The sequence below is a fragment of the Nerophis lumbriciformis genome, linkage group LG05, assembly GCF_033978685.3.
Source record: "Nerophis lumbriciformis linkage group LG05, RoL_Nlum_v2.1, whole genome shotgun sequence".
Taxonomy (NCBI): domain Eukaryota; kingdom Metazoa; phylum Chordata; class Actinopteri; order Syngnathiformes; family Syngnathidae; genus Nerophis; species Nerophis lumbriciformis.
Genome location: NC_084552.2, coordinates 1,696,780 through 1,724,585, shown reverse-complemented (window position 1 = coordinate 1,724,585; position 27,806 = coordinate 1,696,780). Strand labels below are relative to the sequence as shown.

Below are 27,806 nucleotides of genomic sequence, written 5' to 3'. Positions count from 1 at the left end.
GTAAATGAGAACAAAAAATAACATTACAGTAGGGAAGAGATTCATATGGCCCCATTCCTGGGCAGATCTTGTGTGAGAGGAAGGGGGCGGGGGGGGGGGTGTTAATCATTTTGCAATGCTGTCTGCTGATAATTATGGAAAGTGCCACTCTACATAGCAACTGACGCTCAAAGCTGGAATTGCCACAAAACACATTTTCAGATAATCAACACTCTACCCCCCCCCACACACACACACACACACACACACACACACACACACACACACACAATTGGTCACGTTTCATGTGTCAGGTAAACAGGGACAAATAGGGCCATATGAATACCTTTCTTACTGTACCTTATTAAGGTCATACTTTTTGGGTTAAGAAAATATTAGGTAAAGTTAATATTATCAGAATCAGAATCAGCTTTATTGTCATTACGCAAGGTAACGAGATTGAGGCCATTCCATACAGTGCGATGTGTGCATGCTAGAAAAACAATGTGCAAATATATAAAAATATAAAAAATGTAGAAGTGCAATGAATATGGTGTGAAATGAATATATACATGAAAAAAAAAAACCAAAAAAACAGGGTGGTTGGTGGAATGGGTTATTGCACCGAAGAGAAGGCAGTTATGAGGGACAATGGGGCAGTCCGTTCAGGATGGTTATGGCCCTGGGGAAGAAGCTGTTCTTTAGCCTGTTTGTTTTGGTTTTAATTATGGCTTTTAAGTAAACAAACACGTCAAAATATTACAAGAATAAATATTTAAAGTTTTCTGAGAATAATGTTGACTTATTTGAAAAGAATATGTTCATTGGCAACACTAAATTGGCCCTAGAGTGTGAATGTTGTCTGTCTATCTGTGTTGGCCCTGCAATGAGGTGGCGACTTGTCCAGGGTGCACCCCGCCTTCCGCCCGAATGCAGCTGAGATAGGCTCCAGCACCCCCCGCGACCCCAAAAGGGACAAGCGGTAGAAAATGGATGGTGATACATCAATTTACATAGTGTTTATTTTAGTCCAGCAAGTCTCATGTTGCCATTTATTAGTTGGGGTAATGTCTCCCTCTAGCGGTGATATGTGGAAGCACGTATGTGCTATATGTTTATTTATAACAAGTTGAACAGGCGAGATAAATTGCAGCGTCATCTAGTTTCTTTTATTTATGTGATTTAAACTCATTCCAAGGACGTTTGCGGTGGTTTCCCGTGTTTGTTTGTTTTTTTTGGGGGTGAAATTTAAAAAGCCGCCGGCTACCTGCCAGTGCTGCCAGACATGACTAATCGATGGTCAATGTCGGCGTCTTAATGCTGTGCCCCAATCTGTGAGGATCACTTTTCTGGGAGAAGAAGCAATGGCGACGTCTGTGAAGCTGAGCACCGGTGCACAAATGCCCATTGTTGGCCTGGGCACCTGGAAAGTGAGTGTTTTTTTTCTCTCCCAAATATCCATCATTTGTTAGGAATAAAAGCACTGTTCGTGTTATAGGTGACTGTGGCGTTTGGAGCTAGCTAACTAACCGTAGCTAATCCATGCTATGCAACGTTTAGCTTCGTCATGCCTGCTAAAATGCTACTTCTGCCTGCCTTATTTTACACTTTCAAGTCTTTTTTTTTGTGGTCTTTAAAATGCAGAAATGGACACTCGTCATGTATCTGTGTATGGACATACTCCCGATGGTAGGGCGGTTCTATTTTTAATTACCAACCCTGGAGGCATACCTGCCAACTACTCCGGTTTTCCCGTAATTAGTAGGGTTTTCATCAACCTATTCCGGGTTACGGTTGCAGTGATAAAAAAATACGGTTTTTCATTAATTAAATTATTTTTTTTTTTTTTAAAGTTTTATTCACGAAATCGCGTAACAACAATGACAATCGACACTGCTTCCCGTAACTTCCTATCGAGCCATTCCGAATTCCATGTGCGAGGCTATTTATAGCACCGCTGCCAAGCAAGAGGCACCAGTTGCCATTGTTTCCAAACGAGCGAACGATCATGGAATCAGCCGGAGAAAAATCGCAAACGAGTCTTAAACCGAAAAGAAAACTGCAGTCATTCCGTGAAGAATATTCAAAAGCCTATCCGGGAATAATTATCCGTTCCAAAAAGGGTGAAAACTAGGCGAATTGCACCTTGTGCAGACAAGATTTTTCGATCGGACACGGAGGAATTAGCAGAGGTGTGGACTCGAGTCACATGACTTGGACTCGAGTCAGACTCGAGTCATGAATTTGATGACTTTAGACTCGACTTGACAAAATGTAAAAAGACTTGCAACTCGACTTAGACTTTAACATCAATGACTTGTGACTTCACTTGGACTTGAGCCTTTTGAATTGACATGACTTGCTACTTTCCCCAAAACCCAAAGATGAAAAAGTTATTCGGGAGCGCTCCGTATTTTTCATTGTGTACTTGTCTATCAGCGTTGCGTGTGTCAGCTGGTGTGCTCTCAGTACAACAGCCAATCAAATTACATCTACTTTGTTTTCATCACACAGCATTCATCCAATCAAATTGCAGGACAACCAACGAAGAAGACATGTCCAAACCACACGCCAGTGAACAAAAAATGATACCTAAAATAATTTTGTTTGGGTATAAAAATTACGAGGTGGTCAACACAAAACGGTTTGCAGTATGCAACACATGCGGTTCCAAAATGACTGATGGAGAGGCAACAACTTCCAACTTCGTCCGGCATTTGAAGTTGCACAAAGAACGGTAAGTTTTGAATGTAAGATAACGTTTATTGGCTAAGTAACGTGACTTTTATTTGTTGTGTAGTTAAATCAGTGAGGCTGTAAACTCACTGCTAACGTTATAACGTTATTGCAAACACGGGAATCTGTTGCAGTTCACTACCTTATTCATACTTTTTGTTCAGTGATTTTTTTTAAGCAGGGTTACGTTAGTCAATATATCACACGTAACGTTAGACGGCGGTCAGCAGCACCGCGTATTTTAGCCACCTAAAAAAAGACAAAAATAGTAAAATAAAGGTCAGTTAAAATGTATACTATATTATGAATAAGTGTACCGTTTTAGCTAGCTTTCTGACATACTGTTGGTTGTTTACCTCAGTGGTCCCCAACCACCGGGCCACGGCCCGGTACTGGTCCGTGGATCGATTGGTATCGGGCCGCACAAGAAATCATTTTTTTTCTTTTCTTTTTTTAATTAAATCAACATAAAAAACACAAGATACACTTACAAGTAGTGCACCAACCCAAAACAACTCTCTCCCCCCTTTTGTTCTGGGCATTGAACATGAAGACTCTTCCTTCACTGTTCCGAGTGGCCATGAGAGTCTTGGCAGTGCCTGCCTCCAGTGCTCCAGTGGAGCGAGTTTTCAGCCATGGTGGCATCATACTACACCCCCATCGTGCACAAATGACTGACAGACTCTTGGCTAATTTGGTCTTTTGTAAATGCAATGCAGCATAGGGCCCTGACATATAAAAAGTACAACTTTTTTGTTATGTTCACGTATATGTCATGTTTTTTCAATGTTAACACTTTTGTACAAATAAGTACATTTGCACTTTATTTTTCAATGTGTTTGTTCTGTAAAGGAATGAGTTAATGTTTAAAATGACTGGTTAATAGTGCTATTATAAAGTGTAATGTCAGCACAATTTTCTTTCCTGCAATTTAAAATGCACTTGTTTTAATAAATAAATACAGCGTTTGAAAAGCATACACAATCTGTGTTAATATATTAGTCTGTGGTTAAAAGGACTTGAAAGGACTCGAAACTCAAAATGCAGGACTTAGGACTTGACTTGAGACTTTCCAGTCTTGACTTTGGACTTGACTCGGGGCTTGCCTGTCTTGACTCGGGACTTGACTCGGACTTGAGGGCAAAGACTTGAGACTTACTTGTGACTTGCAAAACAATGACTTGGTCCCACCTCTGTGAATTAGCGATGTAAAAGACCACGTTGGGACAAAAAAACACAAGTCTAATGCCGTTGCTAGCGATACAAGTGGAAAACTTTCAACGTTTTTCGTCGCCCAAACAGATTCTTTGGATGTGATAAATGCCGAAGTTTTATTTCCGGAGGCAATAATTGAGCATGGACTTCCAATCGCACTGGCTGATCACATGGAACAGTTATTTCGGAAAATGTTTCCCGACTCGAAAATCGCCAAAAAATATGGATGTGGTCGAACCAAAACATCAAACATTATTCAGTGTCTTGGAACAGAATCCTCAAAAAGTATGGCCGATGTCATGAAGACGGAACCATTTAGCATGTCGACTGACGGCAGCACCGATTATGACGATGTAAAACTGTACCCCATTTGTGTTCGATATTTCGATGACGACATTGGAAAAGTATTGTCAGTACTTCTGTCTTTGAGGGAATGCAATACGGCTTCCACAGGCGAAAACATTTACAAAATACTCGCGGAAGAAATAGACTCAAACGAAATTCCTTGGCAGAATTTGGTTTGCTTTGCTGCCGATAATGCTGCAGTGATGATGGTATCTAAAAAGGGTGTTGCAGCTTTCATTACGGAAATGTCTCCTTCGGTTTACATCGCCGGTAAGTACAGTTCGTAGCATAAAAAAACTCACAAAACATAACATTTTAAGTAAATCTTTTATTACATAAACAATAAATCAAATCAAAAATAATTTCTGTGTACAGTATATCTTTTTATTTGTGATAACGATAACATGTTCAAAACAAAATAAGTTCAAACTATTGAAGTTAGCTTACAGAATAAACATGTCAATCAACCCATATGATTTTTGCTGTAATATTTTTGTTTTGAAAAGTCACTGTGACTGATAGAAAAGTGATGGTTTTAGCAACATTTTAACCTGTCTGAATGCTAATAATCATTTTGCGTCGGAATTCCCCACCAGGACTTTGTCCTGGACCTACCGGGGCCTGCGTTCCCTGGACCCTGACTACTAGGTTTTTCTGATTTCAAAAGTTGGCAGGTATGCTGGAGCCGTTGTGGAACTTCAGTGATTGTAATGAGTTAAGAATAGCATCATAATATTCAAATTGACGTATAATAACAATATGTAATCTATTGTAGAGATGGGATTTACGGCTTTTTGATGGGAGCCGTTCCTTTCAAAGAGCCGTTCAAAAACTGGCTCGTTATTACACAATATTCTTTTATTGAAACGGATTTATATCACTTTTTATTTATTTATGTTTTTTTTTTTTTAATCGAAGTCAATGTTTTCAGTATCGAAGACAATGTGTTCAGTATCGAAGACTGTATGTTCAGTATCGAAGACAATGTGTTCAGTATCGAAGACAATGTGTTCAGTATCGAAGACAATGGTTTCAGTATCAAAGACAATGGTTTCAGTATCAAAGACAATGGTTTCAGTATCGAAGACAATGTTTTCAGTATCGAAGACGACGCGTTATCGAAGACGACGCGTTGGGTATCGAAGACGACGCGTTGGGTGTCGAAGACAATGTTTTAGTATCAAACAATACATTCAGCATCGAAGACGACGCGTTGGGTATCGAAGACGACGCGTTGGGTATCGAAGACGACGCGTTGGGTATCGAAGACGACGCGTTGGGTATCAAAGACGACGCGTTGGGTATCGAAGACGACGCGTTGGGTATCGAAGACAATGTTTTAGTATCAAACAATACGTTCAGCATCGAAGACGACGCTTTAAGTATCGAAGACGACGTGTTCGGTATTGAAAACAATGCGTTCAGTATCAAACAATATGTTCAGCATTGAAGACAATGCTTTAAGTATCGAAGACAACGCGTTGGGTATCGAAGACGACGCGTTGGGTATCGAAGACGATGTTTTAGTATCAAACAATACGTTCAGCATCGAAGACGACGCTTTAAGTATCGAAGACGACGTGTTTGGTATCGAAAACAATGTTTTAGTATCAAAAACAATGCGTTCAGTATCAAACAATATGTTCAGCATCGAAGACAACGGGTTGGGTATAGAAGACAACACTTTGGGTATCGAAGACAACACTTTGGGTATCGAAGACAACACTTTGGGTATCGAAGACAACGCGTTGGGTATCGAAGACAACGCGTTGGGTATCGAAGACAACGCGTTGGGTATCGGACACAATGTTTTAGTATCAAACAATACGTTCAGCATCGAAGACAATGCTTTAAGTATCGAAGACAATGCTTTAAGTATCGAAGATGACGCGTTCGGTATCGAAGATGACGTTTTTAGTATCGCAGACAATGCGTTCAGTGTGTATATATATATATATATATATATATATATATATATAAACATATATATATATATATATATATATGATATGTGTGTGTATGTTACTCATCAGTTACTCAGTACTTGAGTAGTTTTTTCACAACATACTTTTTACTTTTACTCAAGTACCGTATTTTCCGCACTATAAGGCGCACCTAAAAACCACAATTTTTCTCAAAAGCTGACAGTGCGCCTAATAACCCGGTGCGCTTTATTACGATTCATTTTCATAAAGTTTCGGTCTCGCAACTTCGGTAAACAGCCGCCATCTTTTTTCCCGGTAGAACAGGAAGCGCTTCTTCTTCTACGCAAGCAACCGCCAATGAAAGCACCCGCCCCCATAGAACAGGAAGCGCTTCACCCGCCCCCATAGAACAGGAAGCGCTTCACCCGCCCCCGGAAGAAGAAGAAAAAACGCGCGGATATCACCGTACGTTTCATTTCCTGTTTACATCTGTAAAGACCACAAAATGGCTCCTACAAAACGATCCGGTTCATAAAAAGACGCAATCTCTCCATCCGCACACGGATTACTACCGTATTTCACAGCAACTGAACCGCACTGTGGAACGGGAGCACGTACGGTGAATATTCGCTCCACAGGGAATGAGAAGTCATCCTTCACTGTGGTTCTAGCTTGCCATGCTAACTTCCACCCATCCAAAAGAGACCTTTCCAGCCGGCGTCATCATAAAAGCTAACTCGAAGGGATGGATGGATGAAGAAAAGATGAGCGAGTGGTTAAGGGAAGTTTACGCGAAGAGGCCGGGTGGCTTTTTTCACACAGCTCCGAAGGCGAACACACCTTCACTAAGACGGGCAGATAGCGCCGGTCGACATACGCCAACATCTGCCAGTGGATCGTAAATGCCTGGGCAGATAGTTTCGGTCACAACTGTGGTCCGACCTTTCCGGAAGGCAGGATTCACAGAACTGCTGCACAACAACAGCGACACTGACTCCGGTGACTTCGACGAGACGGAACTGGCCATTTTGGATCCCGTATTCGCCCAACTTTTCAATTCGGACACCGAAGACGAAGAATTCGAAGGATTTACGAATGAAGAATAACTTCAGAAGGTGAGCGCTATGTTTATTTTGTGTGTTGTGACATTAACGTTCGAGCAACATTATGTTGCTATTGTTCTACACCATTTTGAATTTTACTATGTTTGTGATTGCACATTTGCGTACATTTTGGGACAGAGTTGTTAGAACGCTGGTTTTCAATATATTATTAAAGTTTGACTGAACTATCTGACTGTTTTTTTGACATTCACTTTAGCGCAGCGTTTTTTTGACATTCACTTTAGCGCAGCGTAGGCGCGGCTTTTAGTCCGGGGCGGCTTATTGGTGGACAAAATTATGAAATATGTAATTCATAGAAGGTGCGGCTAATAATCCGGTGCGCCTTATAGTGCGGAAAATACGGTAAATATTTGGGTGACTACTCCTTACTTTTACTTGAGTAATAAATCTCTAAAGTAACAGTACTCTTACTTGAGTACAATTTCTGGCTACTCTACCCACCTCTGCTAATAATGTTGTTGTATGCACACTGTGTCGAGCGGAAATGGCCTATCATAGCAGCACAACGGCTATGAACGAACATTTGAAAAGAAAACACCCGACAGCGTTCTTGACAGCACCATCAACTAGTCAATCGTCCGCGTGAGTATACGTTGTCATCATTACACAAAAACATGAATGTGTCATTTGTATATGCGTTGTAAATTCATAAACTAAAGCACCGTTTCGCTCTGAGAGGCGTGTTTGGCCTGCCTGTTCAGTGTTTACAAAGACGTGCTCCTCTTTAACGCTAACGTTAATTAGTTGTGCAAATACCTTTTACAACATTAACAGTTACATATACTATGTACAAACCAACAATTAACTTTCACTTTAATCATACTATCATTGTTGTGTTATTAAGCAAAATAAGCAATACTTTTACTTTTGTTGAAATGTTTACACTGTTACAGAATATTTCGTTTTGCACTTTTTTGTATTGGATGTTTATCTTTATTTTTGCACATTTTAGCAAATAAGCAATACTTTTACTTTTGTTGAAATGTTTACACTGTTACAGAATATTTCAGTTTTGCACTTTTTTGTATTGGATATTTATCTTTATTTTTGCACATTTTAAAGCAAAATAAGCAATACTTTTACTTTTGAAATGCTTATACTATTGCAGAATATTAAGATTTGCACTGGATGTTTACTTTAATATTTGCACATTAAAAAGCAAATAAGCTACTTTTAATTTTGTGAAATGTTAAAAGTTTTAAATGTTTACATTGTTACAGAATATTTTGTCATGTTGTTGTCAATGTTGACTGAGTGGGCATACTTTTTTTTATTGTAAATAAAAACCATGCCTTTTGGAAAAAACTGGCCTACATCTATTTTTTTCATCTTCATTTTAAATTAAAAAAAATAATCGGTAAAAGGAAAAATAATCTATAGATTAATCGAAAAAAATAATCTATAGATTAACCGATTAATCGAAAAAATAATCTATAGATTAATCGATTGAAAAATAATCGTTAGCTGCAGCCTTACTCCTGAGAGGGTTGGCAAGTGTGACAATTAGCGGCCTAGAACATGTTTTGCTTTATTCATTATTGACATGTTTCTCGCTACTGTATGTTGTATAGAGAAAACCATTATTTACATCTTTAAGCTACATTTAAACCAGTATGATTTTATTTGGGTTGTGTTTTTTTCTTGTGTACATTCTATAAAGTGGTGCCGTATCCCCGTGCTTTGACAACGAGATCACCATTTTAGATTTTCCCTAACTATATGGCACAAGAAAAAATCAAACCGCAGCAGTTACTTTCACAAAGAGCTAAATCCCTTGTGTGTTGAAATTAAAAATAACTTTCCACTGGACCGGTTTTGGATTGCTAAAGTACTACCAAAACAAACCCCAGGCTCTCAAATGACGAGTCATTATTCAGATTGTTTGTTTTGTGCAGTGCTTTCATTTGATGTTTGGGTTTGGCTTTACTTGATCTGTACATGCAACTAACGCCCTGTTTCTTTGTATAAACTTGTCAGACCAGAATATAAAATAACAAGTCTTTTTCAGACTGCTTTCTTGTGGTTGTCTTTAATTTCTGGCATTAAGGTAGTATTGTATTCACTGTGGCAACATTAATTAATCAACTTTATATTAGTATTTTTTTTTAATTCTCCACTAGTCTCCTCCTGGAAAAGTCACAGAGGCAGTGAAAGCCGCCATCTCTGCAGGCTACAGACACATCGATGGGGCGTACATTTACCAGAACGAGGTTGAAGTCGGCGAGGGGATAGCGGCCATGATCAAGGACGGAGTGGTTAAGCGTGAGGAACTTTTCATTGTTAGCAAGGTGAGACATTTTTTGTTGTTACCATTTCTGCTGTGTTTACCCATCATGCTTGTCACTGGTGCCTACGGGACTGGAGTGGATCCGCATCAATATGCTGCCATGCTTGTGGACAAGGGCTGCAACTATTTTATTAGTCCACTATCTTAACGATTAGTGGACTAGTTGGAATGTGAAACGTACACCTATTTAGTGGCTCTACTTCAGCCATCACATTTTAATTTAAGCTTATACACGGACTAGGGTTGTACGGTATACCGGTATTAGTATAGTACAGGGGTGCGCATTACGTCGATCGCGAGCTACCGGTCGATCTCGGAGGGTGTGTCAGTCGATCACCAGCCAGGCATTAAAAAAATAGTCCTAAAAATGAGCGATCATAAATCTTCACTATGACGTCACTTGATTGACATTCACGGCACCCGAGGGTCTTCTGAGATGACGCTGGCTGCTGCCAGCTCATTAAAATTACCGACTGGAAGGCGAGAAACACTTTATTTCAACAGACTCTGGCGCCGTACCTGTCGTCAAAACTCCAAAGACCGACTGCACAGTTTCGCTAACAAAACGAGTCTCAGAAAGCTGGCGTGCACAAGCTAGCAAGCTACGGAGTTTGCCGACAATGTATTTCTTGTAAAGTGTATACAAAGGAGTACGGAAGCTGGACAAATAAGATGCCAAAAACCAACCACTTTCATGTGGTATTGGACAGAAAGGAGGACTTTTTTTCTCCTCCATTCGAGAATGCGGACGTTTTTAGCACCACTGTCTGATTCCAATCAATGCAAGTCATCAGAATCAGGTAATACACCAACTTATATTCTTGTCTTCATGAAAGAAAGGAATCTATATGTGTTAAACATGCCTGTATTATCTTTAAACACTTTTAACTTATTAACAATATTAACTATATGTGTTAAACATGCTTGTATTATCTTTAAACACCTTTAACTTGTTAACAATATTAACTATATGTGTTAAACATGCTTGTATTATCTTTAAACACCTTTAACTTATTAATAATATTAACTATATGTGTTAAACGTGCTTGTATTATCATTAAACACCTTTAACTTGTTAACAATATTAACTATATGTATTAAACATGCTTGTATTATCATTAAACACCTTTAATTTATTAACAATATTAACTATATGTATTAAACATTCTTGTATTATCATTAAACACCTTTAATTTATTAACAATATTAACTATATGTGTTAAACATGATTGCATTATCATTAAACACCTTTAATTTATTAACAATATTAACTATATGTGTTAAACATACTTGCATTATCATTAAACACCTTTAACTTATTAACAAAAACATATATTTCATAAATAAGTAAATATAAATGATATATATGAATGAGGTAGATCCCCACGACTTGATCAATTGAAAAGTAGCTCGCCTGCAGAAAAAGTGTGAGCACCCCTGGTATAGTACCACGATACTAATGAATCATTTTCGGTACTATATCGCCTCTGAAACGTACCGGTCCCTCAGGAAGAGGTAAGACATGGCTATCTGCAGTCTGCAGAGTTGTAGCTACTTCTAAATCACTAATCATCACCTCCATGGCGACAAATGAAGTACGTTTCTTACAAGTATCATCCCTGCAGGACGAGGAATAGCTAAACATGCTTCACTACACACCGTAGCTCACCGGCATCAACATTTAAACAAACGCCATGGGGGGATCTACACCTGACATCCACTGTAATGATATCAAGTACAGTAGCGTATCTAGTCGATACTACTATGATTACGTCGATAATTTTTTGGCATCATTACATCTTCTTTTGTTTTTAAAAAATGTATTTTATGTTTATAAACTCAGGAAATATGTCCCTGGACACATGAGGACTTTGAATATGACCAACGTATGATCCTGTAACTACTTGGTATCGGATTGATACCCAAATTTGTGGTATCATTCAAAACTAATGTAAAGTATCAAACAACAGAAGAATAAGTGATTATTACATTTTCACAGAAGTGTAGACAGAACATGTTAAAAGAGAAAGTCAGCAGATATTAACAGTAAATGAACAAGTAGATTAATAATACATTTTCTGCCACTTGTCTTTAATATTGTTGACAAAATAATAGAATGATAAATGACACAATATGTTACTGCATGCATCAGCAGACTAATTAGAAGTCTCTGTTGGTTTACTTACTACTAAAAGACAAATTGTCTTGTATGTTCACTATTTTATTTAAGGACTTAACTGCAATAATAACACATGTTTAATGTACCCTAAGATTTTTTGTTAAAATAAAGCCTATAATGCAATTTTTTGTGGTCCCCTTTATTTAGAAAAGTACCGAAATAATGTTAGTACCTGTACCAAAATATTGGTATCGTTACAATACTATAGTTGTAACGTAGAGCTCACCGGTATATACAGCCAAAATATCTACTAACGTTACTTACCGTGATGTGCTTCCTCAAATTTGATGTTGAGTTCATGTAAGCTGAAATGTCCACTTGTTTGGGGAGACACATATGACAACGCTGTTTTTTTGGTTGTCTGAAGCGTATAACATTTTTAGAGAAAAATATATCTTTCCATATATTAGCATAACCCTGGACTATAAGCTGCAGATATATACATTGTGAAATTAGTTATTTACACAGAAAGATTTTGTAAATGTTTATTTACATACCTTATTGTTTCCAAATTGGGTCAGTAAAACGGATGATCAAACAAAACAGAAGTCATCGTCACGGGCCCACAAGCTGCGGAAGCTAGCTCTCTAATCAGCTAAACAGACTCAATAACTCCACCGTGACATTTTGGTGAATTTACGATACTGAAACAATACAAAAAGAACGCCATTGTAAATTAATAATACTAACAAAAACACCCGTAAACGTGTTAGCATATTAGCTAATGCTAAAGACGCTAGCTTCATTACATTACGATAGCACGTACAAATATGAATGAAAACACTCCTACAGACATCACACAGGGAGCGGTTGAGTATGAATTGTTTTAGTTGTAGTGTAAAACTTACAAACGCTGCTTGTAGTGATGAATGAAGAATCCATACGAGTGAATATGCAATGGACGGGAAGAAGACGCAACGGCACTTCTACATCCGGTTGAAAGCGCAGTCCAAACCGATGGCCAATGCAGCACCTGCAGTGAGCAAACTTGCCCAAAAGGTGGCGCTATAGCACACACCATAACACCTATTCAGTGTTTTTTTAACCTCAGTGAAGAAAAATTAATAAATTAGCCACACCGTTTTATAAGAAACTAGCTAACAAACTAACTATTTCACAGAAGAGAAAACAAATGCTACAGCATAAAAGACGTACTGCCGTGAAAAGCAATGTCTGCTTTGCAATTTGAACAAGTTATTTGTGTCTTTGACGTGTTTTCTGTTAAATGTTTCAATACTTGTGATGTTTTCATCCACAGTGTTGTTGCCAGTGGCCACAGACATTTTTTCTCTTCCTGTTGCTGCCTGTCACCAGTCCCACTGAATCGTACATGTCCGGAAAAACGCTAGCGATGATGTCACTGACTATTATAGACGTGAAGTGAAGTGAAGTGAATTACATTTATATAGCGCTTTTTCTCAAGTGACTCAAAGCGCTTTACATTGTGAAACCCAATATCTAAGTTACATTTAAACCAGTGTGGGTGGCACTGGGAGCAAGTGGGTAAAGGGTCTTGCCCAAGGACACAACGGCACTGACTAGGATGGCGGAAGCGGGGATCGAACCTGCAACCCTCAAGTTGCTGGCACGGCAGCTCTACCAACCGAGCTATACCGCCCCTATAGCTATAAGCTAATGTTAGCATGCAAAACCAGATGTTTTTGTCGGCACTTACGGTGGTCATGTGACATGCGCTACACCAAGTACGTACAAATTTTTGCCAGCAAGCCGTTTTGCACAGGTAATAATCAGATGTCATTTCTTAAGTTTTATCTGTAAAGTCAAAATTTTGATTTTTCATGAGACAAAAACAAAACAAAACAGTAGTTTCTATTTACAGAGTGGCTAAAAACATAGGTTCCATTGTCACATACATCAGCTAAGAACATCTACGCACACTCTTAATATGCCATGAAAAACATTATTTATTTAGGTTCCCCCACCACAAGTACATATTCTGTCACAATTTAGTATCGTTTTGAGTGCATAAGTGCATTCACACTGGGAAGTACGCGCATGTTCTACTTAATACACCCCAAATTGTGAGTGGAGCCCAACCTCCCTCAATAGTCTTCCTTCTAATGCTTTGAAAGCAAAGTGAGGTCAATCCATAGCTATAAGCTAATGCTAGCACGCAAATCCAGATGTTTTTGTCGGCACTTACGGTGGTCATGTGACATGCGCTACACCAAGTACGTACACATTTTTGCCAGCAAGCCGTTTTGCAAAGGTAATAATCAGATGTCATTTCTTAAGTTTTATCTGTAAAGTCAAAATTTTGATTTTTCATGAGACAAAAACAAAACAAAACAGTAGTTTCTATTTACAGAGTGGCTAAAAACATAGGTTCCATTGTCACATACATCAGCTAAGAACATCTACGCACACTCTTAATATGCCATGAAAAACATTATTTATTTAGGTTCCCCCACCACAACTATGTATTCTGTCACAATTTAGTATCGTTTTGAGTGCATAAGTGCGTTCACACTGGGAAGTACGCGCATGTTCTACTTAATACGCCCCAAATTGTGAGTGGAGCCCAACCTCCCTCAATAGTCTTCCTTCTAATGCTTTGAAAGCAAAGTGAGGTCAATCCATAGCTATAAGCTAATGCTAGCACGCAAATCCAGATGTTTTTGTCGGCACTTACGGTGGTCATGTGACATGCGCTACACCAAGTACGTACAAATGTTTGCCAGCAAGCCGTTTTGCACAGGTAATAATCAGATGTCATTTCTTAAGTTTTATCTGTAAAGTCAAAATTTTGATTTTTCATGAGACAAAAACAAAACAAAACAGTAGTTTCTATTTACAAAATGGCTAAAAACATAGGTTCCATTGTCACATACATCAGCTAAGAACATCTACGCACACTCTTAATATGCCATGAAAAACATTATTTATTTAGGTTCCCCCACCACAAGTACGTATTCTGTCACAATTTAGTATCGTTTTGAGTGCATAAGTGCGTTCACACTGGGAAGTACGCGCATGTTCTACTTAATACGCCCCAAATTGTGAGTGGAGCCCAACCTCCCTCAATAGTCTTCCTTCTAATGCTTTGAAAGCAAAGTGAGGTCAATCCATAGCTATAAGTTAATGCTAGCACGCAAATCCAGATGTTTTTGTCGGCACTTACGGTGGTCGTGTGACATGCGCTACACCAAGTATGTACAAATTTTTGCCAGCAAGCCGTTTTGCACAGGTAATAATCAGATGTCATTTCTTAAGTTTTATCTGTAAAGTCAAAATTTTGATTTTTCATGAGACAAAAACAAAACAATACAGTAGTTTCTATTTACAGAGTGGCTAAAAACATAGGTTCCATTGTCACATACATCAGCTAAGAACATCTACGCACACTCTTAATATGCCATGAAAAACATTATTTATTTAGGTTCCCCCACCACACCTACGTATTCTGTCACAATTTAGTATCGTTTTGAGTGCATAAGTGCGTTCACACTGGGAAGTACGCGCATGTTCTACTTAATACGCCCCAAATTGTGAGTGGAGCCCAACCTCCCTCAATAGTCTTCCTTCTAATGCTTTGAAAGCAAAGTGAGGTCAATCCATAGCTATAAGCTAATGCTAGCACGCAAATCCAGATGTTTTTGTCGGCACTTACGGTGGTCATGTGATATGCGCTACACCAAGTACGTACAAATTTTTGCCAGCAAGCCGTTTTGCACAGGTAATAATTAGATGTCATTTCTTAAGTTTTATCTGTAAAGTCAAAATTTAGATTTTTCATGAGACAAAAAAACAAAACAGTAGTTTCCATTTACAGAGTGGCTAAAAACATAGGTTCCATTGTCACATACATCAGCTAAGAACATCTACGCACACTCTTAATATGCCATGAAAAACATTATTTATTTAGGTTCCCCCACCACAAGTACGTATTCTGTCACAATTTAGTATCGTTTTGAGTGCATAAGTGCGTTCACACTGGGAAGTACGCGCATGTTCTACTTAATACGCCCCAAATTGTGAGTGGAGCCCAACCTCCCTCAATAGTCTTCCTTCTAATGCTTTGAAAGCAAAGTGAGGTCAATCCATAGCTATAAGCTAATGCTAGCACGCAAATCCAGATGTTTTTGTCGGCACTTACGGTGGTCATGTGACATGCGCTACACCAAGTACGTACAAATTTTTGCCAGCAAGCCGTTTTGCACAGGTAATAATCAGATGTCATTTCTTAAGTTTTATCTGTAAAGTCAAAATTTTGATTTTTCATGAGACAAAAACAAAACAAAACAGTAGTTTCTATTTACAGAGTGGCTAAAAACATAGGTTCCATTGTCACATACATCAGCTAAGAACATCTACGCACACTCTTAATATGCCATGAAAAACATTATTTATTTAGGTTCCCCCACCACAGCTACGTATTCTGTCACAATTTAGTATCGTTTTGAGTGCATAAGTGCGTTCACACTGGAAAGTACGCGCATGTTCTACTTAATACGCCCCAAATTGTGAGTGGAGCCCAACCTCCCTCAATAGTCTTCCTTCTAATGCTTTGAAAGCAGAGTGAGGTCAATCCATAGCTATAAGCTAATGCTAGCACGCAAATCCAGATGTTTTTGTCGGCACTTACGGTGGTCATGTGACATGCGCTACACCAAGTACGTACAAATTTTTGCCAGCAAGCCGTTTTGCACAGGTAATAATCAGATGTCATTTCTTAAGTTTTATCTGTAAAGTCAAAATTTAGATTTTTCATGAGACAAAAAAACAAAACAGTAGTTTCCATTTACAGAGTGGCTAAAAACATAGGTTCCATTGTCACATACATCAGCTAAGAACATCTACGCTCACTCTTAATATGCCATGAAAAACATTATTTATTTAGGTTCCCCCACCACAAGTACGTATTCTGTCACAATTTAGTATCGTTTTGAGTGCATAAGTGCGTTCACACTGGGAAGTACGCGCATGTTCTACTTAATACGCCCCAAATTGTGAGTGGAGCCCAACTTCCCTCAATAGTCTTCCTTCTAATGCTTTGAAAGCAAAGTGAGGTCAATCCATAGCTATAAGCTAATGCTAGCAAGCAAATCCAGATGTTTTTGTCGGCACTTACGGTGGTCATGTGACATGCGCTACACCAAGTACGTACACATTTTTGCCAGCAAGCCGTTTTGCACAGGTAATAATCAGATGTCATTTCTTAAGTTTTATCTGTAAAGTCAAAATTTTGATTTTTCATGAGACCAAAACAAAACAGTAGTTTCTATTTACAGAGTGGCTAAAAACATAGGTTCCATTGTCACATACATCAGCTAAGAACATCTACGCACACTCTTAATATGCCATGAAAAACATTATTTATTTAGGTTCCCCCACCACAAGTATGTATTCTGTCACAATTTAGTATCATTTTGAGTGCATAAGTGCGTTCACACTGGGAAGTACGTGCATGTTGTACTTAATACGCCTCAAATTGTGAGTGGAGCCCAACCTCTCTCAATGGTCGCCATCTCGGCTGGGTGGGGCAAGGGGAGGGACTAACTCGAGAGGTTGAAATCCACCATTCAAAAGGAGAGAATAAGTATTTTCCGGTAAGTGCACAACAACAGTAATAGCACGACACTGTCGAAACACGCCCCATCAGGAACTGAGTGTGCAGTGTATATAATATACACTTTGAAGTGTACTGACGGAAGTATTCCAGTTGAGACACAGCCACTACGCAGCGCTCAAGAGGCTACAGGGATATTTTCCTGTGAGGGTCGACAATCAATTTGGAGTGCCTAAAAAAGACATTTTGATCTCATTCAGTTCCAAGTAGAGAGAGGAAATGTAGCTGACCAGTTCAGTCTTGATATGCCGCGTCGTTGCGTCTCCGATTCTCCATATTTGTTTGTCTCTAGACAAACAAATATGTTGGCAACAACTTTTATTATCGATTTTTAATGTTGAATCTTTGCACCCCCACCATTCACCCTAACTCACTATATCCTATTCTTTACTGCTCAGCTATGGTGCACTTTCCATGCCAAGTCCATGGTGAGAGAAGCTTGTGAGAAGACCCTGAGTGACCTTAAACTGGACTATCTCGACTTATACCTGGTGCACTGGCCAATGGGATTAAAGGTACACCGAGACTGTGTAAATGTGTGTTTATAATCATATCACAATGTTAAAGTTCAGTAGCGTGAACGTCAGGTCTGTTACGACACAGGCCGGCAGCGACCTTTTTCCTACTGACAGCGCCGGTGACACAATTCCTGATCATTCAAACTTCCTCGAGACATGGGAGGTAAGTGAACGCTATAAAACAAGGTGCAGCTTGAAATGTTTATGGGCTAATTATAAGGGTGTAACAGTACACAAAAATTTTGGTTCGGTACGTACCTCGGTTTAGAAGTCACATACCTGCCAACTACTCCGGTTTTCCCGTAATTAGTACGGTTTTCATCAACCTATTCCGGGTTACGGTTGCAGTGATAAAAAATACGGGTTTTCATTAATTTAAAAAAAAAAAGGGTGAAAACTACGCAAATTGCACCTTGTGCAGACAAGATTTTTCGATCGGACACGGAGGAATTAGCGATGTAAAAGACCACGTTGGGATAAAAAAACACAAGTCTAATGCCGTTGCTAGCGATACAAGTGGAAAACTTTCAACGTTTTTCGTCGCCCAAACAGATTCTTTGGATGTGATAAATGCAGCTCCCGCCATCAGTGTGTGAATGTGTGTGTGAATGGGTGAATGTGGAAATACTGTCAAAGCGCTTTGAGTACCTTGAAGGTAGAAAAGCGCTATACAAGTATAACCCATTTATCATTTATTTATTTGTGTATATATATATATATATATCCATCCATCCATTTCTATTGCTTATTCCCTTCGGGGTCGTGGGGATATATATATGAAATACTTGACTTGGTGAATTCTAGCTGTAAATATACTCCTCCCCTCTTAACCACGCCCCCAACCACGCCCCCCGCACCCACCCCCTACCTCCCGAAATTGGAGGTCTCAAGGTTGGCAAGTATGTGTTACGTCACAGTGTGGAAACTCGTTCGGTGCACCTCCGTTCCAAACCGAACCCCCCGTACCGAAACGGTTCTATACAAATACACGTACCGTTACACCCTTAGCTAATTATGAAGCCGGGGAGATCTATTAGAGAGCCCTGTGGAACACCCTTTGTTATGTTTGTTGTCAGGGGATGGAGGAGCTGCTGGATGCCGGATTGGTTAAGGCTATTGGGATCTCCAATTTCAACCGGGATCAGATCGAAAGCCTTCTCAACAAGCCGGGCCTCAAATACAAGCCCGCTAACATCCAGGTACGTCAATTCATTGTTGTTTTTTCCATCATAGCTAGCGTGAGGCATCTTAATCCTCTGGTTTTTGAGGGGAAAAGAGACCCTAATGTCATCATCCAGTCTCAAAGAAGGGAAGTAAATGATTTTCCGATGCGAGCGTCTGTGGCTGTTTACCCTGAAGCTAGCCTAATTAGCTTAGCCTTTTGTTTACCGTCAGTGCCTTGCCAAGTATTAGATTTAAGCCCTTATTTCTGTCTAGCCTCCAGCTGTTATTCAAATCATTGCAAATGGTGACATTAAGCCAGTGCCACATTGCAGATCTGTTATTTGTTACCCTATGACAGGGGTCGGCAACCTTTACCAGTCCAAGAGCCATTTTCACCAGTTTCACAAATTAAAGAAAACAATGGGAGCCACAAAATTATTTTGAAATTTAAAATGAAATAACACTGCATACAAAGTTTTTTTTCTTTCTTTGTGCTATGTATAAACCAAGGGTCTCAGACACGCGGCCCACACCTTAATATGAAAATTGAATGTTAGTGCGGCCCGCGGGTTTTATTTGAATGGCGCTTGACAGCGTCATGCTTGTCAACCCTCCCGATTGTTCCGGCAGACTCTGATTGTCAAGGCAACTGTTCTCTCGAACTTGCCGTGATGGTACAGCATTTAGCGCCCTCTAAAATCAGCGTGCCGGCCCAGCCACACGTTGTATGGGGCTTCTGCTTGCACATGTAAGTGACAGCAAGGCATACTTGGTCAACAACCACACAGGTTACACTGACGGTGGCTGTTAGAGATGCGCGGTTTGCGGGCACAACCACGGAGTCCGCGGATTATCCGCGAATCGGGCAGATGAAATTTTAAAAAATTAGATTTTATCAGCGGGTCGGGTCGGGTCGGGCGATTGAAATTAAAAAAAATTAGATTTTAAATAGATTCAGGCGGGTGGCAGTTAAACCAATTGGGAAATATATATACATAGTTAAATGTTGTTACCCACATACGAAAAACGAGCAGGCACCTGCAGCATATGCCACAACAGAAGAAAAAAAAAAAAGAGATGGACACTTTTACGGAGCGGAGAAGGCCCCCGACGCCTCGCCGGGGTCCGGGACCGAGGCCCCTTCCCCCGAGAGGGCCCCACCGGGAGCCGTAGCTGAGGCAATCCGCGAGAAGGGCCCGACGCACGTCCAGGGTCACCACCGCGCCCACCGCACCGACACCCCGCCTCGTCCGCCTTCGCCGCAGCCGGCGTCACGCGCAGCAGGTAAGCAGCTTACCTGCCCGCCACCCCCGTGGCCGGGGGCTCATAACAGGGGTCACTCCGCGCGCTCCGCCCGCGCAGCTTACCTGCCCGCCAGAAGGGCCCGACGCACGTCCAGGGTCACCACCGCGCCCACCGCACCGACACCCCGCCTCGTCCGCCTTCGCCGCGGCCGGCGTCACGCGCAGCAGGTAAGCAGCTTACCTGCCCGCCACCCCCGTGGCCGGGGGCGCGTAACAGGGGTCACTCCGCGCGCAGTGCGCTCACGAAAGGGGTGGGGCTCACCCTGGTTGATATAGACAGCAGCTAGGACGGTGACCATGGAAGTCGGAACCCGCTAAGGAGTGTGTAACAACCCACCTGCCGAATCAACTAGCCCTGAAAATGGATGGCGCTGGAGCGTCGGGCCCATATACCCGGCCGTCGCCGGCAGCGAGACGCGCTTGGAGGTGCGCTCAGCGCGGCTCCCATATGATTGCGCACTGGTGTGCGTCTGGGTCGTGACAGCGTGGCACGCGAATGCTGCATTGGATCAGTCTCCTTTCTTTAACAGGCAAAAGCTTTATAACCTCACTAATGCCTTGCATCGTCTATATTAGATATATAACAACGGGCGGATGGCGGGCAGATGCGGTTCTGATCAAATGTTAGATCGGGTGGATGGCGGATGGTTGACGACTTTCTGATGCGGTTGCGGATGAAATAATTGCCTATCCGCGCATCTCTAGTGGCTGTATAAAAAAACTTTAACACTCTTACTAATAATGCGCCACACTGTGAACCCACATCAAACAAGAATGACAAACACATTTCGGGAGAACATCCGCACCGTAACACAACATAAACACAACAGAACAAATACCCAGAATCCCACGCAGCCCTAACTCTTCACCTCAACTGACGCACAGAGGGGGGGTTGATGTGTGAGGGAGCAGGGTTGGGGTGGGGGCGGGGTTTGGTGGTAGCAGGGGTGTATAATGTAGCCCGGAAGAGTCAGGGCTGCATGGGATTCTGGGTTATTTGTTCTGTTGTGTTTATGTTGTGTTAAGGTGCAGATGATCTCCCGGAATGTGTTTGTCGTTCTTGTTTGGTTTTGGTTCAAAGTGTGGCGCATTATTAGTAAGAGTGTTAAAGTTGTTTTAAATGGCCACCGTCAGTGTAACCTGTGTGGCTGTTGACCAAGTATGCCTTGCTGTCACTTACGTGTGCAAGAAGAAGATGCATATAACAAGAGGCTGGGTTGGCACGCTGTTTATACAGATTGTAGAGGCCGCTAAATGCTGTACCATCATGGCACGCCCTTATTATTAATGTAAGGGTGAAAATCGGAGAATATTAATCTCGGGAGTTTTCTGCAAGAGGCACTGAAATCCGGAAGTCTCCCGGGAAAATCGGGCGGGGGGGGTCGGCAAGTATGCGGCTGAGTCGCATCGGCTCCGGAGCCGCGGGTTGCCGACCCCTGCCCTATGACATGTGTCAAATTTAAGGCCCAGGGGCTAGATCTGGCCTGCCACATCGTTTTATGTGGCCCACGAAACCCTAGAAATAATGTGCGCCAAAGCACTTCATCTTTCTTACGAAACATATTTGTTCTTTCAATTTTGACAGAAAAATTGCACACACTGCATACAATTGCTTGATATTTTGCTTGATTTTTCATTAAGTTTGTACATGGTAGTTCTAGCTCAGAGTAATTTATGATTTAAAGAAAAGGGGTGGGATTAAATAAGTGTACCGTATTTTCCGCACCATAAGGCGCCCTGGGTTATAAGCCGCGCCTTCAATGAACGGCATATTTCAAAACTTTGTCCACCTATAAGACGCCCCGTGTTATAAGCCGCATCTAACTGCGCTAAAGGAATGTCAAAAAAACAGTCAGATAGGTCAGTCAAACTTTAATAATATATTAAAAACCAGCGTGATGTGGGCGCGCACGGAGTCGTATATCAACATGGACGGAGCTGCGTGAAAAAAGCCACCCGGCCTCTTCGCGTAAACTTACCTTAACCACTCGCTCATCTTTTCTTCATCCATCCCTTCGAATTAGCTTTTATGATGACGCCGGCTGGAAAGGTCTCTTTTGGCAAGGTCTTCCTTTTGAATATCACCATGGGTGGAAGTTTCTGGCCATTAGCATGGCAAGCTAGAACCACAGTGAAGGATGACTTCTCATTCCCTGTGGTGCGAATATTCACCGTACGTGCTCCCGTTGTATCCACAGTGCGGTTCACAGGAATATCAAAAGTCAGTGGAACCTCGTCCATGTTGATAATGTTCTCTGGCCGGATCTTTTTTTCAGCTATCTTGTTTTTACAATATGCACGGAAAGTAGCCAGCTTTTCTTGAAAGTCTTTAGGCAGTTGCTGTGAAATAGTAGTCTGTGTGCGGATGGAGAGATTGCGTCTTTTCATGAACCGGATCCCTGTCGCTTAGTAGGAGCCATTTTGTGGTCTTTACAGATGTAAACACACAAAGGAAATGAAACGTAATATCCGCGCGCTTCTTCTTCTTCTACGGGGGCGGGTGGTTGCTTACAGTAGAAGAAGAAGCGCTTCCTGTTCTATGGGGGCGGGTGCTTACCTTGGCGGTTGCTTGCGTAGAAGAAGAAGCACTTCCTCTTCTACGGGGAAAAAAGATGGCGGCTGTTTACCGTAGTTGCGAGACCGAAACTTTATGAAAATGAATCTTAATATTAATCCATATATAAAGCGCACCGGGTTATAAGGCGCACTGTCAGCTTTTGAGAAAATTTGTGGTTTTTAGGTGCGCCTTATAGTGCGGAAAATACGGTAAACTTCTTCTCACTCCTTTTCAAATGTGTAAAAAAAAAAAGAAAGTCCATTGCTCATTTTGTTTATTTTTTTTTTTCGTTTTTTATCCTCCATTGTTTTCATTTTGTATAATGGCTGTTAAGGCTATAGCACTGTATTGGATCAGGCTTGCTCTTGTTTTTTTGCATATTTGAAAAAAAAAAAATCAAATCAAATCAAATGAAATATGCTTGAGAATTATCTGCCCGTGCAAAAAACATCATGTCAACACAGGGGTGTCCAAAGTGCGGCCCACAGCTGGAGTTTTGGAGAAAAAAGCAACAGTAAGGTTGTAAAAAAAATTTTAATGTGTGATTTAATGAGGAAAAAAACTAAAAATGTGTTGATAATAACTCAGTTCTTTTTTCACCAAAGGTCGCATACTGATAAGTCAGTGTTTTTTTTGTAAAACAATAAATAAATAAAAAAAACGACATACATTTTTAAAGACAAAAGCTAGTCAGCTTTTTTGTAAGTAATAATGTTTATTATTATGAATTATTAGTATCAACATTTCAGCTTTTTTTTCATTACGTCTTTTTGCTTTATATTTACTTTTTTTTTTTTTTTTTTTTACCCCTGTAATAATTAATAATAGTGCATTTTTGTCACCTATAACAACACTGACCGTAAGTTTTGTCTTTAAAAATATAGGTAATGTCTGTTTTTAGCATTTCGTTTGACAAAATAATCCATCAAAATGGCTCCTGAATATCTTTTTGGGTGAAAAAGTTTGGACATCCCTATATCGACATGAATTCCAAAAATATTTTGTCCAATAAAATGCTTGTTCCCCTGACTCATGATTTCAAAACCAAGTACGGTCTCCATCAATTTGTAAATCAAATGCATAGAGAATTGTGTAATATCATCATAAGGAGATTATGCATAAAGATATATATATATATATTTATATATATATATATGTATATATATATATATATATATATATATGTATATATATATATGTTTTAATTTTCCTGAGGGAACTCTTCTGAAGGAATCAATAAAGTACTATATATATATATATATATATATATATATATATATATGTCTTAATAAGGTTATCCAAAAAATAGTGCTCGATACCGTAGTAGAGCGCAATATATGTATGTGTGGGGAAAAAAATCACAAGACTACTTCATCTCTACAGGCCTGTTTCATGAGGGGTTCCCTCAATCATCATGAGATTTTAATAGAAGCATTCACATACCATGGTTTATATAGGGCACAGAGTGGGTGGGTACAGGCTGGCGTAGGGGCGTGGTGATTGGCTCATGTGTTACCTAGGAGGTGTTTCCGTCTGTGACGGCATGCTGATACAATTTCGCTGCGCTTGTTGAGGGATGACAGGTCTGGACGGTATATAATAAACAGTTTCTCTTTCAAGCATAGGTTGCATCTTTTATTACCACTATTGTAAGGTGTGCTGTGCCCTATATAAACCATGGTATGTGAATGCTTCTATTAAAATCTCCTGATGATTGAGGGAACCCCTCATGAAACAGGCCTGTAGAGATGAAGTACCGTAGTCTTGTGATTTTTTTCCCCACACATACATATATATATACATATATATATATATTTCACTGTAACAAGCAGCCCTTGGAGAGCAGACATAACTGCAATGAAAACTCTACCTTATGATTTATAAAAAGATAATTGCAAACCAAAACGCGATGCTCCGTGGAAACGGCGGCTTCACGTGAACATGTGTACCTGAAGGTGGAGTGCCATCCCTTCCTGACCCAAGAGAAGCTGATCAGCTACTGCAACTCCAAGGGCATCTCTGTGACTGCCTACAGTCCCCTCGGCTCCCCCGATAGACCTTGGTAAGGTTCACCTTGTGCTTCTCGCCAACGCGACATCACAATATCGCCATCTTGGCACTCTGCAGTGTGTGATGATGTTCGCTATCCGTTCCAGGGCGAAGCCAGACGACCCATCACTTCTGGAGCACCCTGACATCAAAGCAATCGCTGCGAAGTACAAGAAGACAACTGCTCAGGTACGGTGCCGATATAATTGTTTTTTATTTGAAAAAAATGTGTTCTAATAGGTAGTTGGTGGACACCGGCGGTGAGGGATGCCGTCAAGCTGAAGAAGGAGTCCTATCGGGTTCTTTTGGCTCATAGGACTCCGGAGGCAGCGGACAGGTACCGACAGGCCAAGCGGTGTGCGGCTTCAGCGGTCGCAGAGGCAAAAACTCGGACATGGGAGGAGTTAGGGGAAGCCATGGAAAACGACTTCCGGACGGCTTCGAAGCAATTCTGGACCACCATCCGCCGCCTCAGGAAGGGGAAGCAGTGCACTATCAACACCGTGTATGGCGGGGATGGTGTTCTGCTGACCTCGACTGCGGATGTTGTGGATCGGTGGAGGGAATACTTCGAAGACCTCCTCAATCCCACCAACACGTCTTCCTATGAGGAAGCAGTGCCTGGGGAGTCTGTGGTGGGCTCTCCTATTTCTGGGGCTGAGGTTGCTGAGGTAGTTAAAAAGCTCCTCGGTGGCAAGGCCCCAGGGGTAGATGAGATCCGCCCGGAGTTCCTTAAGGCTCTGGATGCTGTGGGGCTGTCTTGGTTGACAAGACTCTGCAGCATCGCGTGGACATCGGGGGCGGTACCTCTGGATTGGCAGACCGGGGTGGTGGTTCCTCTCTTTAAGAAGGGGAACCGGAGGGTGTGTTCTAACTATCGTGGGATCACACTCCTCAGCCTTCCCGGTAAGGTCTATTCAGGTGTACTGGAGAGGAGGCTACGCCGGATAGTCGAACCTCGGATTCAGGAGGAACAGTGTGGTTTTCGTCCTGGTCGTGGAACTGTGGACCAGCTCTATACTCTCGGCAGGGTCCTTGAGGGTGCATGGGAGTTTGCCCAACCAGTCTACATGTGTTTTGTGGACTTGGAGAAGGCATTCGACCGTGTCCCTCGGGAAGTCCTGTGGGGAGTGCTCAGAGAGTATGGGGTAACGGACTGTCTGATTGTGGCGGTCCGCTCCCTGTATGATCAGTGTCAGAGCTTGGTCCGCATTGCTGGCAGTAAGTCGGACACGTTTCCAGTGAGGGTTGGACTCCGCCAAGGCTGCCTTTTGTCACCGATTCTGTTCATAACCTTTATGGACAGAATTTCTAGGCGCAGTCAAGGCGTTGAGGGGATCTGGTTTGGTGGCTGCAGGATTAGGTCTCTGCTTTTTGCAGATGATGTGGTCCTGATGGCTTCATCTGGCCAGGATCTTCAGCTCTCACTGGATCGGTTCGCAGCCGAGTGTGAAGCGACTGGGATGAGAATCAGCACCTCCAAGTCCGAGTCCATTGTTCTCGCCCGGAAAAGGGTGGAGTGCCATCTCCGGGTTGGGGAGGAGATCTTGCCCCAAGTGGAGGAGTTCAAGTACCTCGGAGTCTTGTTCACGAGTGAGGGAAGAGTGGATCGTGAGATCGACAGGCGGATCGGTGCGGCGTCTTCAGTAATGCGGACGCTGTATCGATCCGTTGTGGTGAAGAAGGAGCTGAGCCGGAAGGCAAAGCTCTCAATTTACCGGTCGATCTACGTTCCCATCCTCACCTATGGTCATGAGCTTTGGGTTATGACCGAAAGGACAAGATCACGGGTACAAGCGGCCGAAATGAGTTTCCTCCGCCGGGTGGCGGGGCTCTCCCTTAGAGATAGGGTGAGAAGCTCTGCCACCCGGGGGGAGCTCAAAGTAAAGCCGCTGCTCCTCCACATGGAGAGGAGCCAGATGAGGTGGTTCGGGCATCTGGTCAGGATGCCACCCGAACGCCTCCCTAGGGAGGTGTTTAGGGCATGTCCGACCGGTAGGAGGCCACGGGGAAGACCCAGGACACGTTGGGAAGACTATGTCTCCCGGCTGGCCTGGGAACGCCTCGGGGTTCCACAGGAAGAGCTGGACGAAGTGGCTGGGGAGAGGGAAGTCTGGGCTTCCCTGCTTAGGTTGCTTCCCTTGCGACCCGACCTCGGATAAGCGGAAGAAGATGGATGGATGGATGGATGGTGTTCTAATAGGTTGCTTCTTCTTTCTTTGCCAGGTCCTGATCCGTTTCCACATCCAGCGTAATGTTGTGGTGATTCCCAAATCGATCACCCCTCACCGTATTCAGGAGAATTTTCAGGTAAAGACAGTATCTTTCTTTCTCTCGCACTTTGTGTTAAAAAAAAATCTAATTTGCAGGTGTTTGACTTCCAACTGAGCGACGAGGACATGAAAACCATACTGGGCTTCAATCGCAACTGGAGAGTCTGCCCCTTTCTAATGTGAGTTTGTGTTTGAAAATGATTGTTTTTTTGTTGAGTTTTGTTCAATATGTTTTACTTGACTTCAGGAACAAGAAGCACAAGGACTACCCATTCCACGCCGAATTCTGACACGGACAAATCCCCAAGAGCGTGTGCTGAGGTTTGCTAACGTCGTGTCCCAAGATGAGCAGCTTTATTATAGCACTTAGTGTTCCATGTGGCCTTCAGGCGTTAGATTTGGGCTGGAAAAAACGGCTTTCCGTCAACCAATTTAACCCCAAAAATTAATCCTCATTCCTATTACGGTATTCATCAATTTTTAGTAATCATATCAACTTCATATTGGCCATGTAAAGAATATTTGTATGATTTCCCATAAGACGCCAGCACTTCCCATTAT

At 41.6% G+C, this 27,806-nt stretch overlaps 1 protein-coding gene across 1 annotated transcript; it reads left to right on the top strand.

Moving 5' to 3' along the window:
* The first annotated feature begins 1,242 nt into the window (after window positions 1-1,242).
* On the top strand, window positions 1,243-27,701 carry akr1b1.2 (aldo-keto reductase family 1, member B1 (aldose reductase), tandem duplicate 2). The gene is made up of 10 exons (XM_061961459.1): window positions 1,243-1,409; window positions 9,445-9,612; window positions 17,779-17,895; window positions 17,984-18,061; window positions 18,975-19,097; window positions 24,879-24,985; window positions 25,080-25,161; window positions 27,199-27,282; window positions 27,342-27,424; window positions 27,493-27,701. The coding sequence occupies exons 1-10, from the start codon at window positions 1,344-1,346 to the stop codon at window positions 27,533-27,535; spliced, it is 951 nt and encodes a 316-aa protein (XP_061817443.1). The 5' UTR covers window positions 1,243-1,343; the 3' UTR covers window positions 27,536-27,701.
* The last annotated feature ends 105 nt before the right edge of the window (window positions 27,702-27,806 follow it).